This window comes from Argentina silus (assembly GCF_951799395.1).
Source record: "Argentina silus genome assembly, chromosome: 4".
Taxonomy (NCBI): Eukaryota; Metazoa; Chordata; class Actinopteri; order Argentiniformes; family Argentinidae; genus Argentina; species Argentina silus.
This window is the reverse complement of record NC_139658.1, coordinates 3,843,350-3,862,858: the sequence shown is the minus strand read 5'-3', so window position 1 is coordinate 3,862,858 and position 19,509 is coordinate 3,843,350. Positions and strand designations below refer to the sequence as shown.

The 19,509-nt window shown below is 44.4% G+C and overlaps 1 protein-coding gene across 1 annotated transcript in view; it reads left to right on the top strand.

The window, feature by feature from the left end:
* Positions 1–6,046: 6,046 nt before the first annotated feature.
* Positions 6,047–19,509, top strand: part of ptprga (protein tyrosine phosphatase receptor type Ga) — a gene marked incomplete at its 5' end in the record, with an annotated part of 60,152 nt that continues 46,689 nt past the window's right edge. The window contains 3 exons of the mRNA XM_083667624.1: positions 6,047–6,095; positions 6,431–6,613; positions 10,258–10,406. Of these exons, the coding sequence (XP_083523750.1) occupies positions 6,047–6,095; positions 6,431–6,613; positions 10,258–10,406 (381 nt within the window). The remainder of the gene's footprint in view (positions 6,096–6,430; positions 6,614–10,257; positions 10,407–19,509) is intronic.

The window sequence follows — 19,509 nt, the reverse complement described above, 5'->3', positions numbered from 1 at the left end:
AGGATGTTCTCAGACTTATCCATAGAAAAGACGAAAATAAGTCCTGAACTTGATCTAGAGGCAACTTGCTTTGGTTCCCATCTGGCATAGTTGGTTACCCGGAACTATGAATGTTTATCCAAAAAAAGGAAACAACACCAGTGATGAATGCTAAATGACACTAATTTTACCCTGATACATATTTAATAACTGGCACAGCTTGAGACGGACAAGCATAGATAAACAATAGAATCTAACGCACAGTTGAAAACGCAAATGCCTAGCTGTCAATCAACGGTATTCTAATTGCATTAACAAAGCAACACGTTTACGAAAACTAATTTGCTGGACCAGGCAGGTAAGTGCCTGTCTTCATTGTCATCGTTATCACCGTTAACGTCGTCATCATCATTTATAAACATCATTATTATCCTCATCAACCGTCTCTTTTTATCCATGGTTATCACCACTATCTCCACTATCAACACCATCAGGCCTACTGTTCTTACCACCGTCATCATAGTCATTATCATCACCATGGTTATGTTGATATAGCCACCCATTCAAAGCCTGGTTGTGCAGATAAAAGCGATCAAAACCGGCACAGCGGGCATGAATAAATCATACCCTCTGCCTCATTCCTGTATCCCCTGCTAGATCTGGCTGTGTTCATCTCTCAGTTGTTCTAAGTTGAGGCAACACTGAGATGCTGAGGCTGCAGTCAGCTTCAAACACTCTGACAGGAAGCTTAAACAGATAAATGGTTCCTTTCTTTTTCAGTAAAAGTACTGAATCGAGCGGGGATGAGAAGATGTTACATCAACTTAATGACTCATATCTACCCCCAGAAAAAAAAAAAAGAAGGAAAAAAAAAAGGGATGAGAAGAGAAACACTAGAATAACATCACCATCTTATTCTCCACCGTCCTCCTCTCATTTACTGAGTATTGTGTTCTGTTCTGAGAGGCTGAGGATGTGAAGACGGGGAGGAGTGGGCGGAGGGCAGGACCTTCTCCTCCGTCTTAGCCATGCTCTCACATTGAGTAGCCAGTTCCCTTGACACACAGCACACACATATTTGAGATGTTGATATTGATATTCAATGAGAAATTATGTTATTATCAGGTTATTGTAAAAGGAGGCAATTTACACCACTCTCTTTTTCTTCCGCTTTCTATTTGACTTGGTGACCTGTCGGTGGGTATGAGTGGAATGGAGAGAGTAAATCGGCGTTCTTGTCTGTTTGGCCTCAGTCTGTGTTTGTCATCTGTTTGTCCTTGAGAGACATCTCTAAAAGACAAGATTGGTTGAAGAGGAGAGGTGGGTGGGTGAAAATATCATGAAGTGAGGGTGGGGTGTGTATGTGCATGTGCATGTGGGTGCATGTGTGTGTTGATTGGGTGTGTGGGTGTTTTTAATTTTTTTAATTTTTCAATCTGTTTCTGCTCTGCTGAATGGTCAGCTAGGATTATGGTTGGAAGTGTATTGAGAGAAGAGAGGTGGAGGGGCAAGGTGACGCGGGGGAGGTGTGGATTCCTGTGTGTTTGTGTGTATATTTGTGTGTATATTTTGTCAGATAAATCACAAGGATAAGTCATGAAATGTGCTGTGACAGTGTGTGAGGACACTAAATTCCGGTGTGTGTCTGATTTTGTGAGATGTTTTTTTGTGTTGGAGGGTGCATATGGATGCGTACGCAGTTTGTGTGTGTGTGCCTGTGTGTGCGTGTGTGTGTGTGTATTGTGTCTGTAAGGATGTTTGGTGCGATGCAGAGGACAACTGTGTAATGGGCTGTGACAGAGTCCTCACACGCTGTAGGGCCCTGTCGCAGATGATGGCCATGGGCCCACAGCGCACGCGCACACACACACACACACACACACACACACACACACACACACACACACACATACATATACACACGCCTGATGTCTCTAATTAAGGCTGATTGACACAACGGCCCAACAGACCTCCCATTTTTACCTCAATATTACCCCCCCATGTGGATGTAGATGGGAATAGCCCAACTATCCCACTCAAGATGAGAGGAGTCGGTTTGTGAGCAGCTAGAGGGGCTGGATAAGTCATGTCTGGGGAATCGACTTCAGACGATTCTAGCTGTGTTATATTTACTCATAGGTGTCCTATTGTAAAAGCAGCATGCTGATTTGTGTGACTGATGGACAAGTTTTGCTGCTGATAATCGCCTGTTAGATGTGTGATGAATGACAAGAGGTGTTATAACACAATGTGTGTGCATCATTTGTTGACGACGTGTTTTCCCACTGCATGAATAGTTATTGAATATTGGCAGGCTTGTTTCGGCTGTCTAGTTTGGTTGGATAATTTCCCTGTTGATTTTTCAATCCCCCAATCATGTTCTCTTTCTTTGTCCTTGCCTAATTAGATGCTGCTCCAATTCCCCAGATGAGCTTGTTAAGGGATGCTTCGGGGAAGCCAAATTCTGTTGTGTTTTCCTGACATCTCGTTGTTCATGAGTGTTCATGGCGTATTATAGCCACCAGGCATGTTTCACCACCCACACTGATCTATTGATCCTGTTCGTTAATTAGCTACTTTGAGTGACAATAAGTTCCGTGGATGTGCTCGGGGTCAAATCTCGGCGGACGGTATTAACAACAAGTTACAGTTTAAGTTGCGTGGAAATTAACTTTCACATGTTATGGCTGACAACCGGCATTACGTCATTGCCACCTTTCTCTTTTTATCTGTTGCACCTTTTTTTTTGTCCTCCTTTCATTCTCTCACCATCTATTACAGTCTTGTTCATACAGTACTTCCAGCTGCACATGTACTGTATTTCCTCCAGATTAATCTCGTGTAATTGGTTACAGTAGTAGTCTATTTTGCTGGAGGAACAGTACAGTAGGCTAGGCTGTGTACATATCTCCAGGTGGAGGGGATTTGAGGAAGGACTGCTCTCGCTCTGGCTGCACTGGGAGATTACACATAATACCCTGAGTGACTCAATTGGGGCCTCTTCTGGCAAGGCGAAGAGCCCTGAAATACCAGCAGACTTCTCAGCGCATTGATTTCTGCCATTTCCCACTAATCTTGATGGAATCGCGGCCCTGAGAGAGGGCCATAGAGTGTCCTGAAATAGGTGCTGGAAAAACAGGTGGGAATGGGGAAGAGTGGCAAGCTCCCAGGCTTGTTCTATAAGCGCTTCTTTTTTTTTCTCCCTACTATTTGCATTTTGTTTTGTTCTATTCCTCTGAGACTGGCAGATTTTCTTCCAAAGGCAAATTCCCCCGAAGGTGTGTTTGCTTTTGTGTAATGAGGCTGTCTTTGGGCAAGCGTTTGGTAATTGTGCTCTTTAGGCAGCCTCGAAACACACAATCATGCTTTTTGTTTATGCTGCAAATTGGAATGTGGCGGGGCTTTGCGATGTGGAATGCGAGTGAGGTTGCAATGGTAGCTGTTGGAGAAATCACTCATAATTGACTGAAAAGCCTCAGTCCCTCGAGGGCGAAGGCACCATCAAGGTGTATTTACAGTGTTAATAATTCACGGAGATAAAATGTTTGTGCCCCTCAGAGAATCGCGGACAGTTGGCCGTGAAAAATGCATGGAAACGACTGATTTTCTGAAAGGAGAGAAATACGTTCCTCCTCCTTCTCTCCCTTTTGGGGGTGAATGTATGATTATTCATGGCACTAGGCTATTTTTTCCGGTTGGCTGTGAGTGATGTGTCTGTCACACACCCTGGTAGTGAGATAGATAACAGTATGCATTGCACCTCCTTCCTCCATTTAGAACATGTCTGTGAATGTTTTATAGACGGGAGTCGAAGAGGAAGTGCAAATATTTTCACCGGAATCAGTGAATTCCCTTTTCTGGGGTCCATATGTACGCCTCAATTGTAATTCTGTGAGAGTCAATGGGGTTCATTTATCTCCCCTTCTTCCTCCATCCTTCCATCTCTACTCTCATCTCTTGTCCCTGGTTTGTCCATTGGTTTCTCTCTTTCAGATTCAACCCCCAGTCTCTTTTTCTCGCAGATTTTCCAACCAAGCATGTTTAGAACGTCATACTACAGTATATAAACCTCTGAGTGTATGTTGTACACTAAATGAGAGAACTAAATTGTAATCAGAGAGTAATACACTACCTTTAATTAAGCCCTTGAAGTCTAGCAAAGAGGTATGTTTCATCAAACAGGCTGGGGTTTTCCATTGAAGAAACAATTTAGAGGGGCATGATGGGGTGTCAGAATCTGTCCAAAAAAAATGTTAACTACTCCCACGATAAAAAACCATCAGCACCTGTCTATCTGCTCATAGCTCAGCAATGTGGTATCGCTGTTAACGCCCCGCGAGCAGGAAGCGGGTGCTACTCTGTCGCTCTGAAGGTGAAAAAAGTAGAAATTGCGAGGTATCGATCTGTGGTAAGCGCAGATTGGGGGGGGTGGGGGTGGGGGTGGGGGGGGGGGAGTAGAATGTTGATGTGACACCTGGTGGCCTGTTGGTTTTGGTTCCTCTCATGCCCGCCTCGGAGAGGGAAAGTGGAATGCACAAGGAGACAATGAAGGGGAGACAAAATGGGCAGCAAGCCTTTGTTACTGTGTGAGCTCACTGACACTCACTAATTCTCCACTGTAGACGCATGGCTTCAGCATTGTTAGACCTATGCTGGAGATTCAAAAACATGTTTTTTGGAAAAATGGGAGGCTTAAATTGGTCCCATATTTTACCAGATAATGTTAGCCTAGATAATGTTGGTCCAACATTTTGATGAAGGCCAACATTGGTTAAATATATCAGAAATGCCTACTGTAGATAGGCCTATTATTTGATTTGGCAAAGATATGATCAACATTTAAGGGATTGCAAGGTTCAAGAATCTGAGATGAACGAAAGGTCCGACAGGATCCAGTACAGCCAACTCCATTACCTCATGCCTAGGCCAGGTGCGCTTCGTGTTATTGGTTTTTCATTCAAGTAAAGGTGGTCTGCTTGCCTTACCCGTTCCTCTCTCCCAGCACCGCAGCTCTCTGCACACATTAGCTGCATTAAAGCAATGACTAATCGCTTCACACCGCCACCCCCACTGCATTCTTTACCCAGACACGGCTGGCTGGATCTATAGCCCCGCGCTCTCCTATATGAAATCCAGACCTCTCCAATCAATACCAGCCCCAAAGCAAGGATGGGGGAGGAGAGGTGCTTCCTAATTCAATGAAATAGACATTACCAAACTCTCCGGACGCGCACGGGGCATGGGTAATCATAGACAAATTCATTTTAAGACCCGGGAGCCGAGTATTGCTTTCAATTAGGGGTGCTGTAGATAGTAGGGAAAGCGATAGTGGAGAGAGAGATATTGGGAGTGAGCCCTTGCCCCTCCCACCCTGGACAGGAGATAGCCAGTGTTGGATGTACTAGAGGAGAAAGTCGATGGGACTCAAGGTTAGGACGCATCGGTAGTGGGATATGTTTTCTTTTTCTTTTGAAGTGTTCACCCACAGTCAGTTCATTTGATTCCAACTGCCGTAGAAATCAGTTGTGGAGCATAGAGCGTTTTATAGACGCATGAATGTCGTGAATTTTCTGTTTTTTTTTTACTTTTGTTGAATGTAGTTGTATGGAGTGTTATGTGCAGGCAAATCATTTTCTCTTCATTGGATGATAAAGGAATGCTTGACTTGAGCTACAGTAGCAGTGTATAGTGTGGACTGTTGTGTGTTGTGGTGGTTCTATAACTGATATAACTGTGTGACCTTTCACTGAGGACACTCTCTTTGCTCTGCTGTGCTCTGCTCTGCTGTGCTCTGCCCTGCTCACATGTGTGGATCATGAGAGTGAGAGTGACAGGAGTGTGTCCATCCTTCACTGTTGCCATGGTATTGACCTCCTCTCATCCCCTCTCTCCCACTATCTCTCTCTCTATCTCTCTCTCTCCCTCTCTCTCTCTCACTGTCTCTCTCTCTTCCTCTCTCTCTCTCTCTCCAGCCATTTCATTCCTGTACCTCTCCCTGACTCCCTGGCCTGCTACAGTGAGACTGCTGGTCTAGCCCCAGGCCGTGCCTGGCAGCAGAGAGTCTGGGATGTACTTTGCACACTGCCCTCACTCCTCCCTGTCTGAGGAGGTCCCCAGTCAGCTACATCTAGCACAGGCACAACTGCATTCACTCACCTGGGAGGGAAGGTTGAAGTGCAGGTCAACAGCAGAAGTAAAGCACTTCCTTTTCAAACAAAATGTGTGGAAAAAAAATGTGGAAGTGTGTGCCATGAAAAAGACTTTACGCACAAAATAATGACACTGGTATTCCAGTTGTGACGCATCGTCAGTGTACAACAAATTGCTTGGTATGTCAGTTAGCCAAATAGGTTGTTTTGCCTGGGTTGCAGGTTGTTCACCTGTATGAGTGATGTCATCATATAGGATGAAAGCTTGATGCGTTTCGTTTCTGTTTTTCCTCTCTTAACAGGTACATACGGGCCGGAAGAGGGCTGGTCATCAGCCTACCCAGAATGCAGAGAGAGGAACCAATCTCCGATCAACATCGGCGACCAGGACACCAAGGTGTCGACAGAGTACCAGGAGCTCACGCTGGACGGCTTCGAGGCAGAGTCCTCCAACAAGACCTCAATGAAGAACACTGGCAAAACAGGTGAGACTCACTATCCCAATGTAATTATACTTTTTTTTTTATCACTATGCAATTGCTTTAAACTCCATGATAACAGCTCATGTGTCAGTATATGGATGAATAGTATCTTCGGTCTGGAGTGGATATAGTATCTGTATGCATTTGTGCACTACAGTATCAGACTACTTTTGACAAGAGCTTTGAAGAGAATAGAATAAACATTTGTGTGATATTTGGGACGGGACTGTACATAAAAATCACACGCGACGTTTCATTACATCTGATGCCTATGCAAATGCAGTTGTAATGCCGTGCAGAATATAAAGATGGATGATCGGAGGATTTTTCATGTGATGCTTCTGGACATCTGCATTCAGCTCATATACTGCAACATCTCATGGATTTCTCCTGTCAAAGACAGGTATTTTTCACAATTTCTGTGTGTCACAAAGATGGATGGTCCTCTTTCTCTGCCTACAAATGGAGTTTAAATGCGTGTGGAAGAGAGGGGCCACAGGTGACTGGTGTTAGTATTGACAGCAGCCAAAACAAGGCCAGTTGTCCTATTACAACCTCTCTCTCTCAGTCATTTCAGATCTTCTGTTTCTGTAAGTAATTGTTTTGAATATTGTGGATGTGAGCTCTGGTACTCGTTATCGTCTTTTGCGTATTATTATTATCATATTATGATCACTTCCAAATGGAGAGGTCCCCTTTCCCTATGCAAGGTGGAGAAATGTATCGCCTTTTGAAATGATGGACACAGCCTTGTACCTCTTTGTAATCCGTGTCTTAGTCATCTTAAGTGTTCTTCCCAAACTGTCCTATCCCATGATGAAATTGTAGATGGACTATAGCCCATAGTGGGAATAGCCCATAAAGCTATAGCCATATTCCCATCAGTGTCAACGGTAGTGCCGATGCCATTCCCAGTCCCCTATCCCTCTCTAAGAGTGAATTAGAGGGTGAATGCACGATCCACATGGCTCATGGAGGGTCGTCTTGTGAAGAATGAATGTCTTGTCCAGATGGAGGTCGTCTGTTTGTAATGGCTGTAATGTAATGGAGTTGGCTTCATCTGGCAGAAGGGGGAACATACAGGACTGTATGTATTCTCCCAGGGGAATGGACTGGTTGTCTCACCTCAGAGTAGTGTACTCGATCACTGTCCTTGGAGAGGGAGAGAGAGACGGACGGACGGACGGACAGACCTTTAGAGAGAGAGAGAGAGAACCTCGTCAGCTCACTCGGGATGAAAAATATGCATCCCTGATCCCTGCAGAGTGATCTCTGGGACTCTCATGGCTGACAACCACCTCCTCCCAAGGCCTTTGTGTGTGCGTTAAAGGATGGGGGGGCACCACCGAGCTGACTACAGGCATGGGGGGATGGGGCTATGGTGGAGGTGTGGGGGGATGCAATCAGTGTATAGCGCCATTTAGCCCAGGAGTTGCAAAGCCCGCAAAGCCGAAATAAAGCGCTAAGACAAACAACAGCTGCGGAACGAAGTAGAGCCCAGCGCCGCACCTAGCTCTCCTTGCTACATAATGCATGCCTAACAAGACAAATGTACCCCTTGTTGTGGCATGCATTATTTATAAATCCACCACTATTTATACATGACAGCTGAGCGTTTTATCTGTGAAATAATCACCTGAAGGAGGAAGCCATGACGGGTGTGGTAAACCAGAAGGGAGGGGTAAGCATCCCTGCATAATGGATGCCTTAATCAATTCTTCAAAGTCGCCAGCCTCCCATGAAGATGGCAACTTCACCTGAACTTGACCGACCCCTTCACCTTGAAGCAGGTAGCCGTTAAAAATGTCTCACAGCCAGAAGAAGGGTGGAAAGAAGGAAGGGTCAGGGTTTTGATGTGTGGACAGAGAGAGAGAGGAGGATGGAGAGGAGAGGAGAGGGGGGATGAAGAGGGGGATAGCTTCCCAGAATCATATCAAATAAACCTTTTAAGAAATTCATGAGGGCTGGGAGCCTTGAAGAAATATTTGCATTGATCAGGGCTTTATTTCCATGCCAGCCCCCTGTTTTCACACCCTGCCATCCAAGGTCTTTCTGGCTTAGCATCTAATTCCTGCTCGCCTCTTAGAAATGAGCCCAAACACTGGCGTGACTTGCTAATGAAACTCCCAAGGCCTCACTTTCAACGCATGCTGGATTAGGACTCGGAATCAACAAAAGGCAAAAACAAATGATGAAAAAAGAGAGCAAGAAATGTGTTATTTTCCTGTCGTCCTCTGAATGCTAATGCAGGCTATGATGTAGCTAGCCACAGCAGTGAAATGGGGCTTAGTTTTAGCCTAACCTAGCAGGGACGGTGGACTGTGTTTTGTTTATTCCCCAGATCTATTTAGATGGAGCGGCCATTCTAACATAGCGATTTCAGCTCAAGGTTTCCCAAAAGGCTTAGACAGGATGGACTACTCAATGTAATCTTAAGCCCCGTTTTCTGAAGTACTAGTACTGTGGCCTGGGCCTTGGTCTCCAGGAAAGTGGTAGAATTTCAGCCCAGAGTACCAACAACTTTGTAAAGCAACACATCTCCTATCTCAAATGTCTCCAATGTGAAATAAAATAGAAAAGGAGCTAACAATAACTCCTATAAATCACTTGTTCAAGGGTCATCGACTTTGGGCAATGTCTCCAACTTGTGAAATTTCAAACTACCTTTGGCGGTGAGTCGAGCTGAGTACATTGGGTGTATCGTATTTAGTGTAATATTTCTTATGTTGGACACTTTGCAGAAGTGATGGGGATGACAAACCAGGCCACTCATTGTGCTTGAATGGTTGTTTTAAATGGGACAGAAATCTCCAGTGAAAGGAGGAATAGAAACGATTCTGAAATTCAATCAGAGTAAGAAATCTGCTTGACAATGGGAGCAGTTATTTAAGGTCACATTGCTTAATTAAACGCAGGTCCTTTCAGAGCCAAATTTGTGAATCAGGAAATTAGCCCCCCTTTATCAATTCCCCACTTTACTTCAACAAGGCTGTGATGAAATAACAAAAGACTTGCAAAGACAATTTGCAATGGTTGAGGAGATAGCTTTTGCCAAGCAAATTAGCCCTTCATTTGAGACCTTGTCTTTGAGGCCAGCACAGACCTTATAAAAGGACCATGTGTAATATTCAGCACATCTCCCCAAAGAAAACAAAATAGTTAAGCCTGCAGAACAAATGTCCTCAAACGCATGTCCTTTTTGTTCTTTTTCTAGGCCAAACAGAGGTTTCATCCTGTGTTTTTACACCGTGTGTGTGTGTGTGTGTGTGTGTGTGTGTGTGTGTGTGTGTGTGTGTGTGTGTGCGCGCATGTGCGCGGCGCGTGTGTGCGTGTGAAAGAGAAAGCTTTGTGTATATGATTGTTTAACTGTATTGAGAGCGACAGAGAGAGGCCACTGACGTCTTGAGTCTCTGCCATTCAAACAGGTTCGGAGAGCACTTTGTGCACGTGTGTGCGTGCATTGCACTATTTTGAAAACGTAAACATCTATTTTGTTGCCTTATTTTATTATGCTTCTCCAGCTTGTTTATGTAGTCTATGTTACAGTATGTATATGAATATTAACTGTCAGTGACCTCTTTTTTTTCTGTCTCTCTCTCTCTCTTTCTCTCCCCCTTTCTCTCCCCCTTTCTCTCTGTACCTTACAGTGGCTATCATGCTGAAGGATGACTACTTTGTGAGGGGTGCAGGCCTGCCCGGAAGGTTTAAAGCCGAGAAAGTGGAGTTCCACTGGGGTCAGAGCAACGGCTCGGAGGGATCTGAACACAGCATCAACGGCAGGAGGTTCCCTGTGGAGGTGAGAGGGGAGGCGGGACTGACATACCTTGGGAAAGGAGGAGTGACTGTACCCACACCTGGGAGGGGGAGGAGTTACTGTGTCCACTCCTCCAGTATGCCAATAATACAAAGTTATGATGTTTGATAGAGGAGGGAAGGAATAAAAGATAGATAGATAGATAGATAGATAGATAGGTACTTTATTGATCCCGAGGGGAAATTAAGGCGTGACAGCAGCTTACATCACAAACAATAACAAAATAAAGTAATAATAGAATAAAATAAAATAGACATCTGAAACATTATATACAGTAAGAACAGTCCAGTATGATTTAATATCCCCCCTGCCTGACTCTGATCACCCCGATCAAGCCAGCTGGAGGAGGAGTTGTACAGTCTTATTGTGGCAGGCAGAAAATATCTCCTATAGCGCTCCTTAGTGCAACGTGGTTGTAATAATCTATTGCTAAAAGAGCTTCTCTGCTCTGCCACAATGAGATGTGGAGGATGGGGGGGATTGTCCATAATGGCCAGGAGTTTGGTCCTCATCCTCCTATTGGCCACCTCCTTTACAGTGTCCAGGGTGACACAGAGGACAGAACAAGCTTTCCTAATAAGCTTGTTCAGCCTCTTGGTGTCACCTTCCTTGATGCTGCCCCCCCAGCATACCACCGCGCTGGCCACCACTGACTGGTAGAACATGTTCAGCAGAGTCCTGCACACGTCAAAGGACCTGAGCCTCCTCAGGAAATAAAGCCGGCTCTGGCCCCTCTTGTACAGGACATCTGTGTTAACCAGTCCAGTGTATTGTCCACGTGTACCCCGAGGTACATATAGCTCTGGACCACCTCCATGTAATCTCCTTGGATGGAAACAGGAGACAGGGGGGGACCCTAGTCCTCCTAAAGTCCACCACTTTAGGAAGGGAGCCAGAACTGTCCCCTCGGGGGCACCAGTGCTGCTCACCACCCAGTCCGACACACATCCCTGCAGCCATACAAACTGTGGCCTGTTGGTCAGGTAGTTGGTAATCCAGGAGACAATGGGGGAGTCCACCTACATCCTCAGCAGCTTACCCGCAAGTAGTAAGGGCTGACAGACAGACAGACTCTGGGGAGAAAAGGGAGTAGGGAAAAAGGTGGTCCCGTATCGATCAGACAGGGCATTTATGTGGAGGCCAGGCCTCCAGAGTGTAATGAATGGGAGGAGGTAGTGACGGCTGGATCACAGTCCTGAAGCCTGATTTATCTTTATGGATGTCCGTCTGACACAGCATGGTGTTTTAGGATCCAGTTCAAATTTCATGATATCTCCCAACACACTGGCCAAGTTTGCGTGTGCGTGCGTGTGTGTGTGTGTGCGCGCGCGTGTGTGTGCATGCACGTGTGTGCGTGTGCTTGCATGTATCTGTCTCTTGTATAGCAAATGTCACTTGAAGTATTTCTGTTTGATGGTGTATCTTTTGCACTGAGTGCTCTTACCCAGCAATGCATCAAATTACGTTGAAAAATATCATGAAAATATATGTTTTTTTCTCACATCCAAACTCTGGCTCCTGTTATATTAATGATTTCTTTAATTGTTCAATATGGATGATGTCGACTCTGTCAATGTAAGATATGATGCCTGCAAAATAAAGTTCACCTCTGATAGTCTACCATGAAGGATGAACTGGGTTTGATTAGTTTGGCCTAGTTCATTGTGCAGCAGTGAACAGTTTTGTCTGCAAAAAGCGTTACTGTGGAGAACCCTAAACCTGCTAGATCCCCTGATCGTGTCCTTAGAGAGAGAGAGAGAGAGAGAGAGAGCACACATTGTGGAGAATGTTCACAATTAACACCGTCAAGAGAGGGCATTTGTGTCTAGGAGGTAATTAAATATGTCAGTGGTGGAGTGGGCCATTTGCATGTGTATGCCAGTGCTCACGCGTGTGTGTATGTGTGTGTCATAGCTCTCCAGCTGATGCCACATTACTTTTGTTGAATGTCAAAGGTAAACTGTTATAGATTAGATTAGATTCAACTTTATCGTCATTGCACAGAGTACAAGTACTGAGACAGCGAAATGTAGTTCAAAGACATGATATTGTAGAAAGTGCATGGTATTACAGTATAAGGTAAAGTATTACACTATATAGGAAAGTGATGAACAGCTCTGTCTGCTTTTTCAGGAAAAGCGTAGCGTTCTTGGTCAGTGTTACGCATTAGTGAATAATAGCAGATGGGTTTTTTCAATGTCATATTTCATGTTTGAAATGTTATAAAAGCATGGGGACAGAGCACTGGGACAGAATGTGTCTTTGTCGTTACATTGCAATGGGATCCACTGATTGTCAGTAGTGGCCGTGTTGTTAAATCTGTTTGCAATAGACTGAGGCCTCGTGGATTATTGTCAATCCTATTCAGATGTAGCAGGGGATTCCTTTATGAAGAGAGATTGCAAGAGACAAGAGGTTTAGTCAGGAAAAAAAGCTAAAACTCCTGGGTGGTTTTTCAATGCCATTACTTAGAGATATGGGCCCAGTAAAATTGCTCAGTGTTTGAAACGCTCCTTTTCCCCCTTGAACTGACCTGAATTCAATGTCTGTGGTTTCCCCAATGGTCACACTGAACCTACTGAAGCTGAAGCTACTGTATATCTGGTTATGTTATGGTTACTGTATGTTACTATGTTACTGTATATCTGTTACTATATATTATGCTGTCTTAGATCAGGTATGTAACATTTGATGGACAAAGGCCTAGGCTTTAGTTGTTTTTGTTTTCATAAATTGTCTTCATCTACAGAACCTCCCTCACTCTGTTTTGATCCTCATTATGTCCAATCGACAATCCCCATAGTGGTCCTTGATTGCAATCACAGAAATGTCAGTTAGCTAGTTACCTAAGGCTATGATTAGAGGGAGAACCCCTTTAGAGAAACATGCATGGCTCTCCTGGCAAGGAGAAAGACACTCCCCCTTCAACCTTTATAATTGAGAAAATGGGGGATGTGAGAGAGAGAGAGAGAGAGAGAGTGAGAGTGAGGGGGCTCTTTGTTAGGCTGTGTGTTGTCCTGTGAGGGGCTCAAGCACTTGCTAGTCCCAATTTTTGTTGGTTCTCTTTTTTGAGCTCCATTCAATGGCATGGGAGATAATCTGTGCTGTATAAGGCATGTAAGCCCTGACCTCTTAAGAGAGGTACACAAAGACTGGATAAAAACAGCATTATTGCATGCCTGTGTGGATGTTAGGGTTAGTTTAGTTTTAGTTTAGTTGGGTTGGTTCCCTTTCCGATTTGGGGAGGAATGAATGGGTCCACTATTGGATGGACAGAGAGGGTAAGAGAAGGAAGAAAATGACAGAATGAGTAAGAAAGAAAGAAAGAAAGACAGAAAAACAACCACAGCTTGAGATAAATATGTGTGGTTCATATGCATAGCCACCCTGTAGGCGTCCGTTCCAAATTTCACAAACGCTAACACCAAATGGTTATATTGATTGTAACCTCTGATGAACACAGATGCTAGTGTACCAGCTAACCCAGTGACAGCATGTAGCTTTGGCTTGGTGTCCACAGAGCCTGGCCTGTCCTCTTGGATGACTGTCACAAACCCACTCTGGCCTTGCTTTAGCTCAGTCTGGGCCCTCGCTCCTGTGAATACTCATGAGTGCTGCATGCTGCTGTCAACACAGAGGAGGTCTGCCGCAAAATATCGCTTTCATTTCTTAAAGTCCTCTTGATGAATGATGTATGATTTACAAGCCTTGCCATTTAGTAAGTGTTCCCTAATAAGGCCCCTTGAATGGCGTGATTTAAATAGGGCCCCGCTGAGCCTCCTACCTGCTGTTTTAACTGTAATACAGCGGTTAATATGCCAAGCACAGCCATGCAGCCACGAAGCACTGTCTCCCATCTGCATACATCAACTAGGGTGTATAGTTCTCCTACATGTCACATTCATATATTGTACGAAACCACATTTGTTTCTGATCAGTATCTGCTGCCGCACTCATACAAAACTACCGTATCTCGTACGACGCTAAATGGCTGATATCTGATTCGATTTGCGTCGCTCCACCCCAAATCTCAGAGAAGATTCCGGAAAAGAAGTGGCTTAAACGGCTGGTAAATGAGTTATGGACAGGGAGGTTTGGACTGCTCTCATTTGATTGCACGAAGCCTAACTTCATCATTGTCATCTTCAAATTCTGTCTGCACAGGATCACTAGAGGGACGCTGCAGAGGGTCGAGTCGCCTCGACACAATCGCAACAGAGATCGACAAATCCGTTTTGACCGGAAATGTATCTGTCTAATTAATTTGTTCGCGGTTAATCTGGGATTCTTGGAAACCGAGCTAAATTTGACAGGTAGTCATAAAAGCTCACATAGACCACTGCTATTATCTTTCAAAGAAAGCCACAGTCAAGTTTAGCCACAGTCAAACAAATATGACCTCCTTTCAAAAAGTATCATTAAGGGATCAGACCCAGGCTATCATTATTCCCATCCACTCAGGGACATAACATCTGGCAATCTCACACCTCTACTCACATGTTCCAACATGGTGAAGGTGTGTTCCATTGTCGTCTCCCCCTGCCCATTTCACAACCTGTGATAGGTTGCGGTGGCTCCACTGCTCTCACAATGAGGTGAAAAACTATCTGTTCTGTCCATCCTATCCTGGCCAAGCTTCTTCTTCTCCTCCTCCACCTCCGCTAAGGCTGGACGTGATAAACAAGAAGCAGAAGGGATGAAGGGGTGAGTGTGGAAGCAGCTCTGCTAGCACTAGCCTTTACCCACCTGCTTAGATAAGAGAGGCACAGTAAATTAACACACGGTGGGGGGGTAAGAGATGAAATGTGGGGCGAGAAAGGTTTACACACACACACACACACACACACACACACACACACACACTTATACATATTGCCTCTGGCCTCTCTCTCTCTCTCTTTTGCACGCATGCACGTACACACGCACACGCATGCACACACACACACACACACACACACAGACACACACACACACACACACACTACCGCAGGTATCACAGATAAGAGATGTCATTGATGAATGGAATTTTATTTCCCGTCAACCTTTGCAGTGAGGCAAGGGAAATAGAAAGTGCATTCCTGTGCCAATTGATCTGATAAATAGGGATAATACTGTGCAGAAATTTCGGATATTTACACAAATAGTTGTATGTTAGTGGTACAGTATGTGTGCTTTGTTATTTGTGTGTTTGATGTTTTGTACAGAAGCTTTGGGACTTGGTATTCATCTCCAATCTTTGTTAGTAACCTTTATTTGAAAAGTTGTATTTAAATAAAGTTCTTTTGTATCTTTCATCTTCTATTTCTACAGCTCAGTCTTGAGAAAGTAGACTTGTATTGATCTAGTTATCCATTCTTGGATGGTACTTAAGTGTTCTCTTCCTCTCTAGAAGTTGTTTTTTTTTGTTTTTTTTCTTGGCTCTGCAGCACCGTTAGGCCTTATAGGTGTAATATAAGCCTCTAAGGATGGGGGTCTGGCTAATGCTAACATACACATACAGTAGATAATGATGGTTGTGGTGGCTCTATGTTCAGTGCCTGTGGATATATATGCTCATTAGTGAAGCTAGCATGACCTTGCCGGAATGCCTACACTTCCACTTCTGCTAGCTGTATTGTTATGGACCCTCCAAGGTCCTAGCAACATACTGTACTTCATTGTGACTGGTGCTGTGTGTAGCTTTAGGAGCTAGGTAACACTGTGTGTGTGTGTGTGTGTGTGTGTGTGTGTGTGTGTGTGTGTGTGTGTGTGTGTGTGTGTGTGTGTGTGTGTGTGTGTGTGTGTGTGTGTGTGTGTGTGTGTGTGTGTGCTCACATACATGCATGACAAGCAAAAATTTAAACATTAAGGGCAAACTATATGCTAGTCTTGACAACATGCAATCAGCTGTGAGTGACATGGTAATAAAAACATGTCAGTCAAGGGAAGGAAGCTTAACAAGATGTCCCTGGCTAAGGATTAAGTGAGGGAGAAAAATAAGAAAATGTATTGTTGAAAAAAGGGGAGGGTAGCAGAGGAGTGAACTGGACAGTATTTTGTTCTACAGTACGTCCAAAGATGCTTTTCTAACTACCTGTATTAAGCAACTTAAGAAGTGTCTTACCCCACAATGTCAACATACAACATAATTGTGTTGTATGTGTATTTGTGTAGTTGTGTTTTTGTTGGTGAATTTAGAATCAGTGGATTTATAGTGGATCCTTTCTTTTGTTTATTTTCTTCATTTCTTCCCCACCATCTTTCTCTCTCTCTCTCAATCTCTCTCACCAGCTACATTCCATTAAACCTTCAAAGGTAACTGATGACTGCCATTTTTCTCTCTCTGTATTTTTATTTATGATTGGCCTCCCCTGGATAGGGAGGCGTGTGATTCCTAACATAATGTTATATTTCCTGGGCCTGTCCTCAACGACACTGAAAAACACAGCCATTTTTTAAAAACCCCAACGCTACCCAGAGGGCAAATGGTTGTTGTCCCAGTTCTGCACTGGCTTGATACCATTTGTAATAATCTCGTTGCAGATACAGGCTCCCCTCCTTTTGTTTTGGCAAAAAGCAATATTATCATGTTTTTTATGAAAAAGTAATACTCCCCGAAATTGAAAAAGCAGGGGCAAACATCGAAACATTTCTCATGTAATGCATTTGTAATGCCTCCACATGCACACCAAACATGCACACCCAGATTGTACACAGGTTTTAGACTTGTTTTGTAAAGCCATTGTTGTGTGGTAGATGAAAGGTATTGCTTTTTTTGCCATCAGTTTCCACCTTCAGTACACATGATCTTTATGATGGATGCCCACCTTCACGAGATGAGCAGCCCGAGGCACTAAACCCCATGGAGTGCCTGGCTTCTGAGAAACACAGCATCAAAAACATATCCTTGATATGTTCTCTTTCTGCTAGGGTACAGACTGAAGCACATCCTGTCGTCTGTTCCCCACAAAGCCTTGTGATTCATCCTCAGATCTTCCATCTCCCGTGGGGTTGTATCACACAGCCCCTTCCCAGCCTCAGTGCGCCTCAGGAGGGACACCACTCCACCCTCACCCTCGTTCCCGTCCCCTCACTTCCATACTGAGCCAATAGAACTTCTCTCTTTCCCCCAGGAATCACTTCAAGGTCGAAGAACAGTGAAGCTGCAGGGCTGTAGCCATGAAGAAGACAACATTTAAATAAAGTTTTTCCTTCTTTTCAATTTTTTTTTTTTATTATTGGACACACCGATATGATGTGATGTGCTCTAGGGATGCAGCTCTCAATGTGAAATTAGTTCAGATAATCATTCAAAACTGCACAATAAGAACAATCACGCCTCTGTGTAAACTCTATTGTGTCACTTGCATACCATTACTCTCTAGCCTTCTCTTCTGTCACCTGTGGAGCCCAGTAGATATGTCATTAACATGTTTATCCTGTTGCTCCTCAAATCATTCCATCTCCATCCATATTTTCTCTCTCTGAAAGGAGGATGGCTTTTTATTTGTCGAGCACAAGTAGGCCACCATCTCTTTCTTTATCAGCCAGATTGTCCACATGAATATTGCAGCCCTATTGAAGAGACAATGCCCACTGCCCCCCCTCTCACAGTTACCCAAATAGTCGCTGACCATGGTAGACACTACCACTACCAGACACTACCAGTCCAAATGAAAAAAAAACCGATTACTTCCCTCCCTTAATCCTTAGTCTCCCACTCTCAGCTCTAGACAGACATGCAATGTGACAGAAGAAGAAGAAGATTTTCAGCACTGTTGAGCTATTTCTATGTAGTGCGCTGTATGTATTTCTTCTGGGTATTATAGCCCGTTGAGAGCTATGAAAAGCCCTGGATGGGGAGGAGAGCTATGGAGAAGCCTTTGCATGCGGATGCTGTGTAAACATTCTACATGCTCCGTGCTCCATCTCTTTGGCATGCTGAGTCTGTGTGACGTTATTACCATTTATATTAACAGTGTCAAGCGCTATGCGCCCAGAACCCAGAACGTGCCCTTAGCCGTTCACACGTCTTTTTCCCCACTCTCCGGGTGGCAAAGTCTATAAAACATTTTCAGATGCATGTGTAGGATTCACCAGTCGTGAGAGGAGAGAGGACCTGAATTGCCTTGTTTGTGGTCGAGGGATGGATTTTGAGGAGACAGAGTGGGGGAAAAGTGTACTCTGCTGTTAGACACAAATGAGAAGAGAAAAGGTTGCTGATAGAGGGGGAGGGGTGTGTGTGTGTGTGTGTGTGTGTGTGTGTGTGTGTGTGTGTGTGTGTGTGTGTGTGTGAATGGATGGATGGATGGGAAATCTTTGGGTCTTTGACTTTGGCCATGCTTTTAAGATATAGTTATATGTTGAACATACAGTTATACAGGACCAGATATTGTAGGTGATATGAATTCATGTTTAAAATAAAGAATAAATCCTGTAGTTTGATATAGTTCTGTTATGCACCATTTGTTCACAACAGAGAATTTCTAAATGAGGTGATAATTTCTCCCATCTCAGTGAGGGTATTTTGTAATTACCGCAATTCTCTTTGATTTCCCTGCTTGAGGAAGAGGTATGGACCGACTTAGCTGAGAGAGAATGGGCCAAGCTAATTGGCTAATGGAAAGTTGTTAAGAGTGTTTTGAATGGAGATGGACAATCAATATGTTTATCCCAGGGCAGAAATGATTGGCCAGTCCTGGCCCCACTGTCACAGCAACACAGGAAACCGCTGATTGGCTGTAATGAGCGGGCCGGTTCACTTCCTCTCCTGGGGCCTTTGATGTGGGTTGAGGGTTGTTGATTGTCTTGGTCTGCGGAATGTTCTGTTATCAGAGGAACAGACACAACACCTCAAGCATTCTCAGACACTGTGGGAGGAGGGTGGTGTATTTTTAGTTAACAACCTTGACCCTGACAGCAGGTTCAAACCGTCTCTGGAGGGCCCTCCTCCGTGAGGGTGGGGTGGTTGCTGTATTTTCTGAGAAGTTTGCTGCGGACCCCCATGCAGAGCAGTAGGTGGTCCCTGTTCAAAGCGTTCTGGGGGAAAACGGGGGGTCCCTGTTCAAAGCGTTCTGGGGGAAAACGGGGTGTTTGGGTTGAGTTG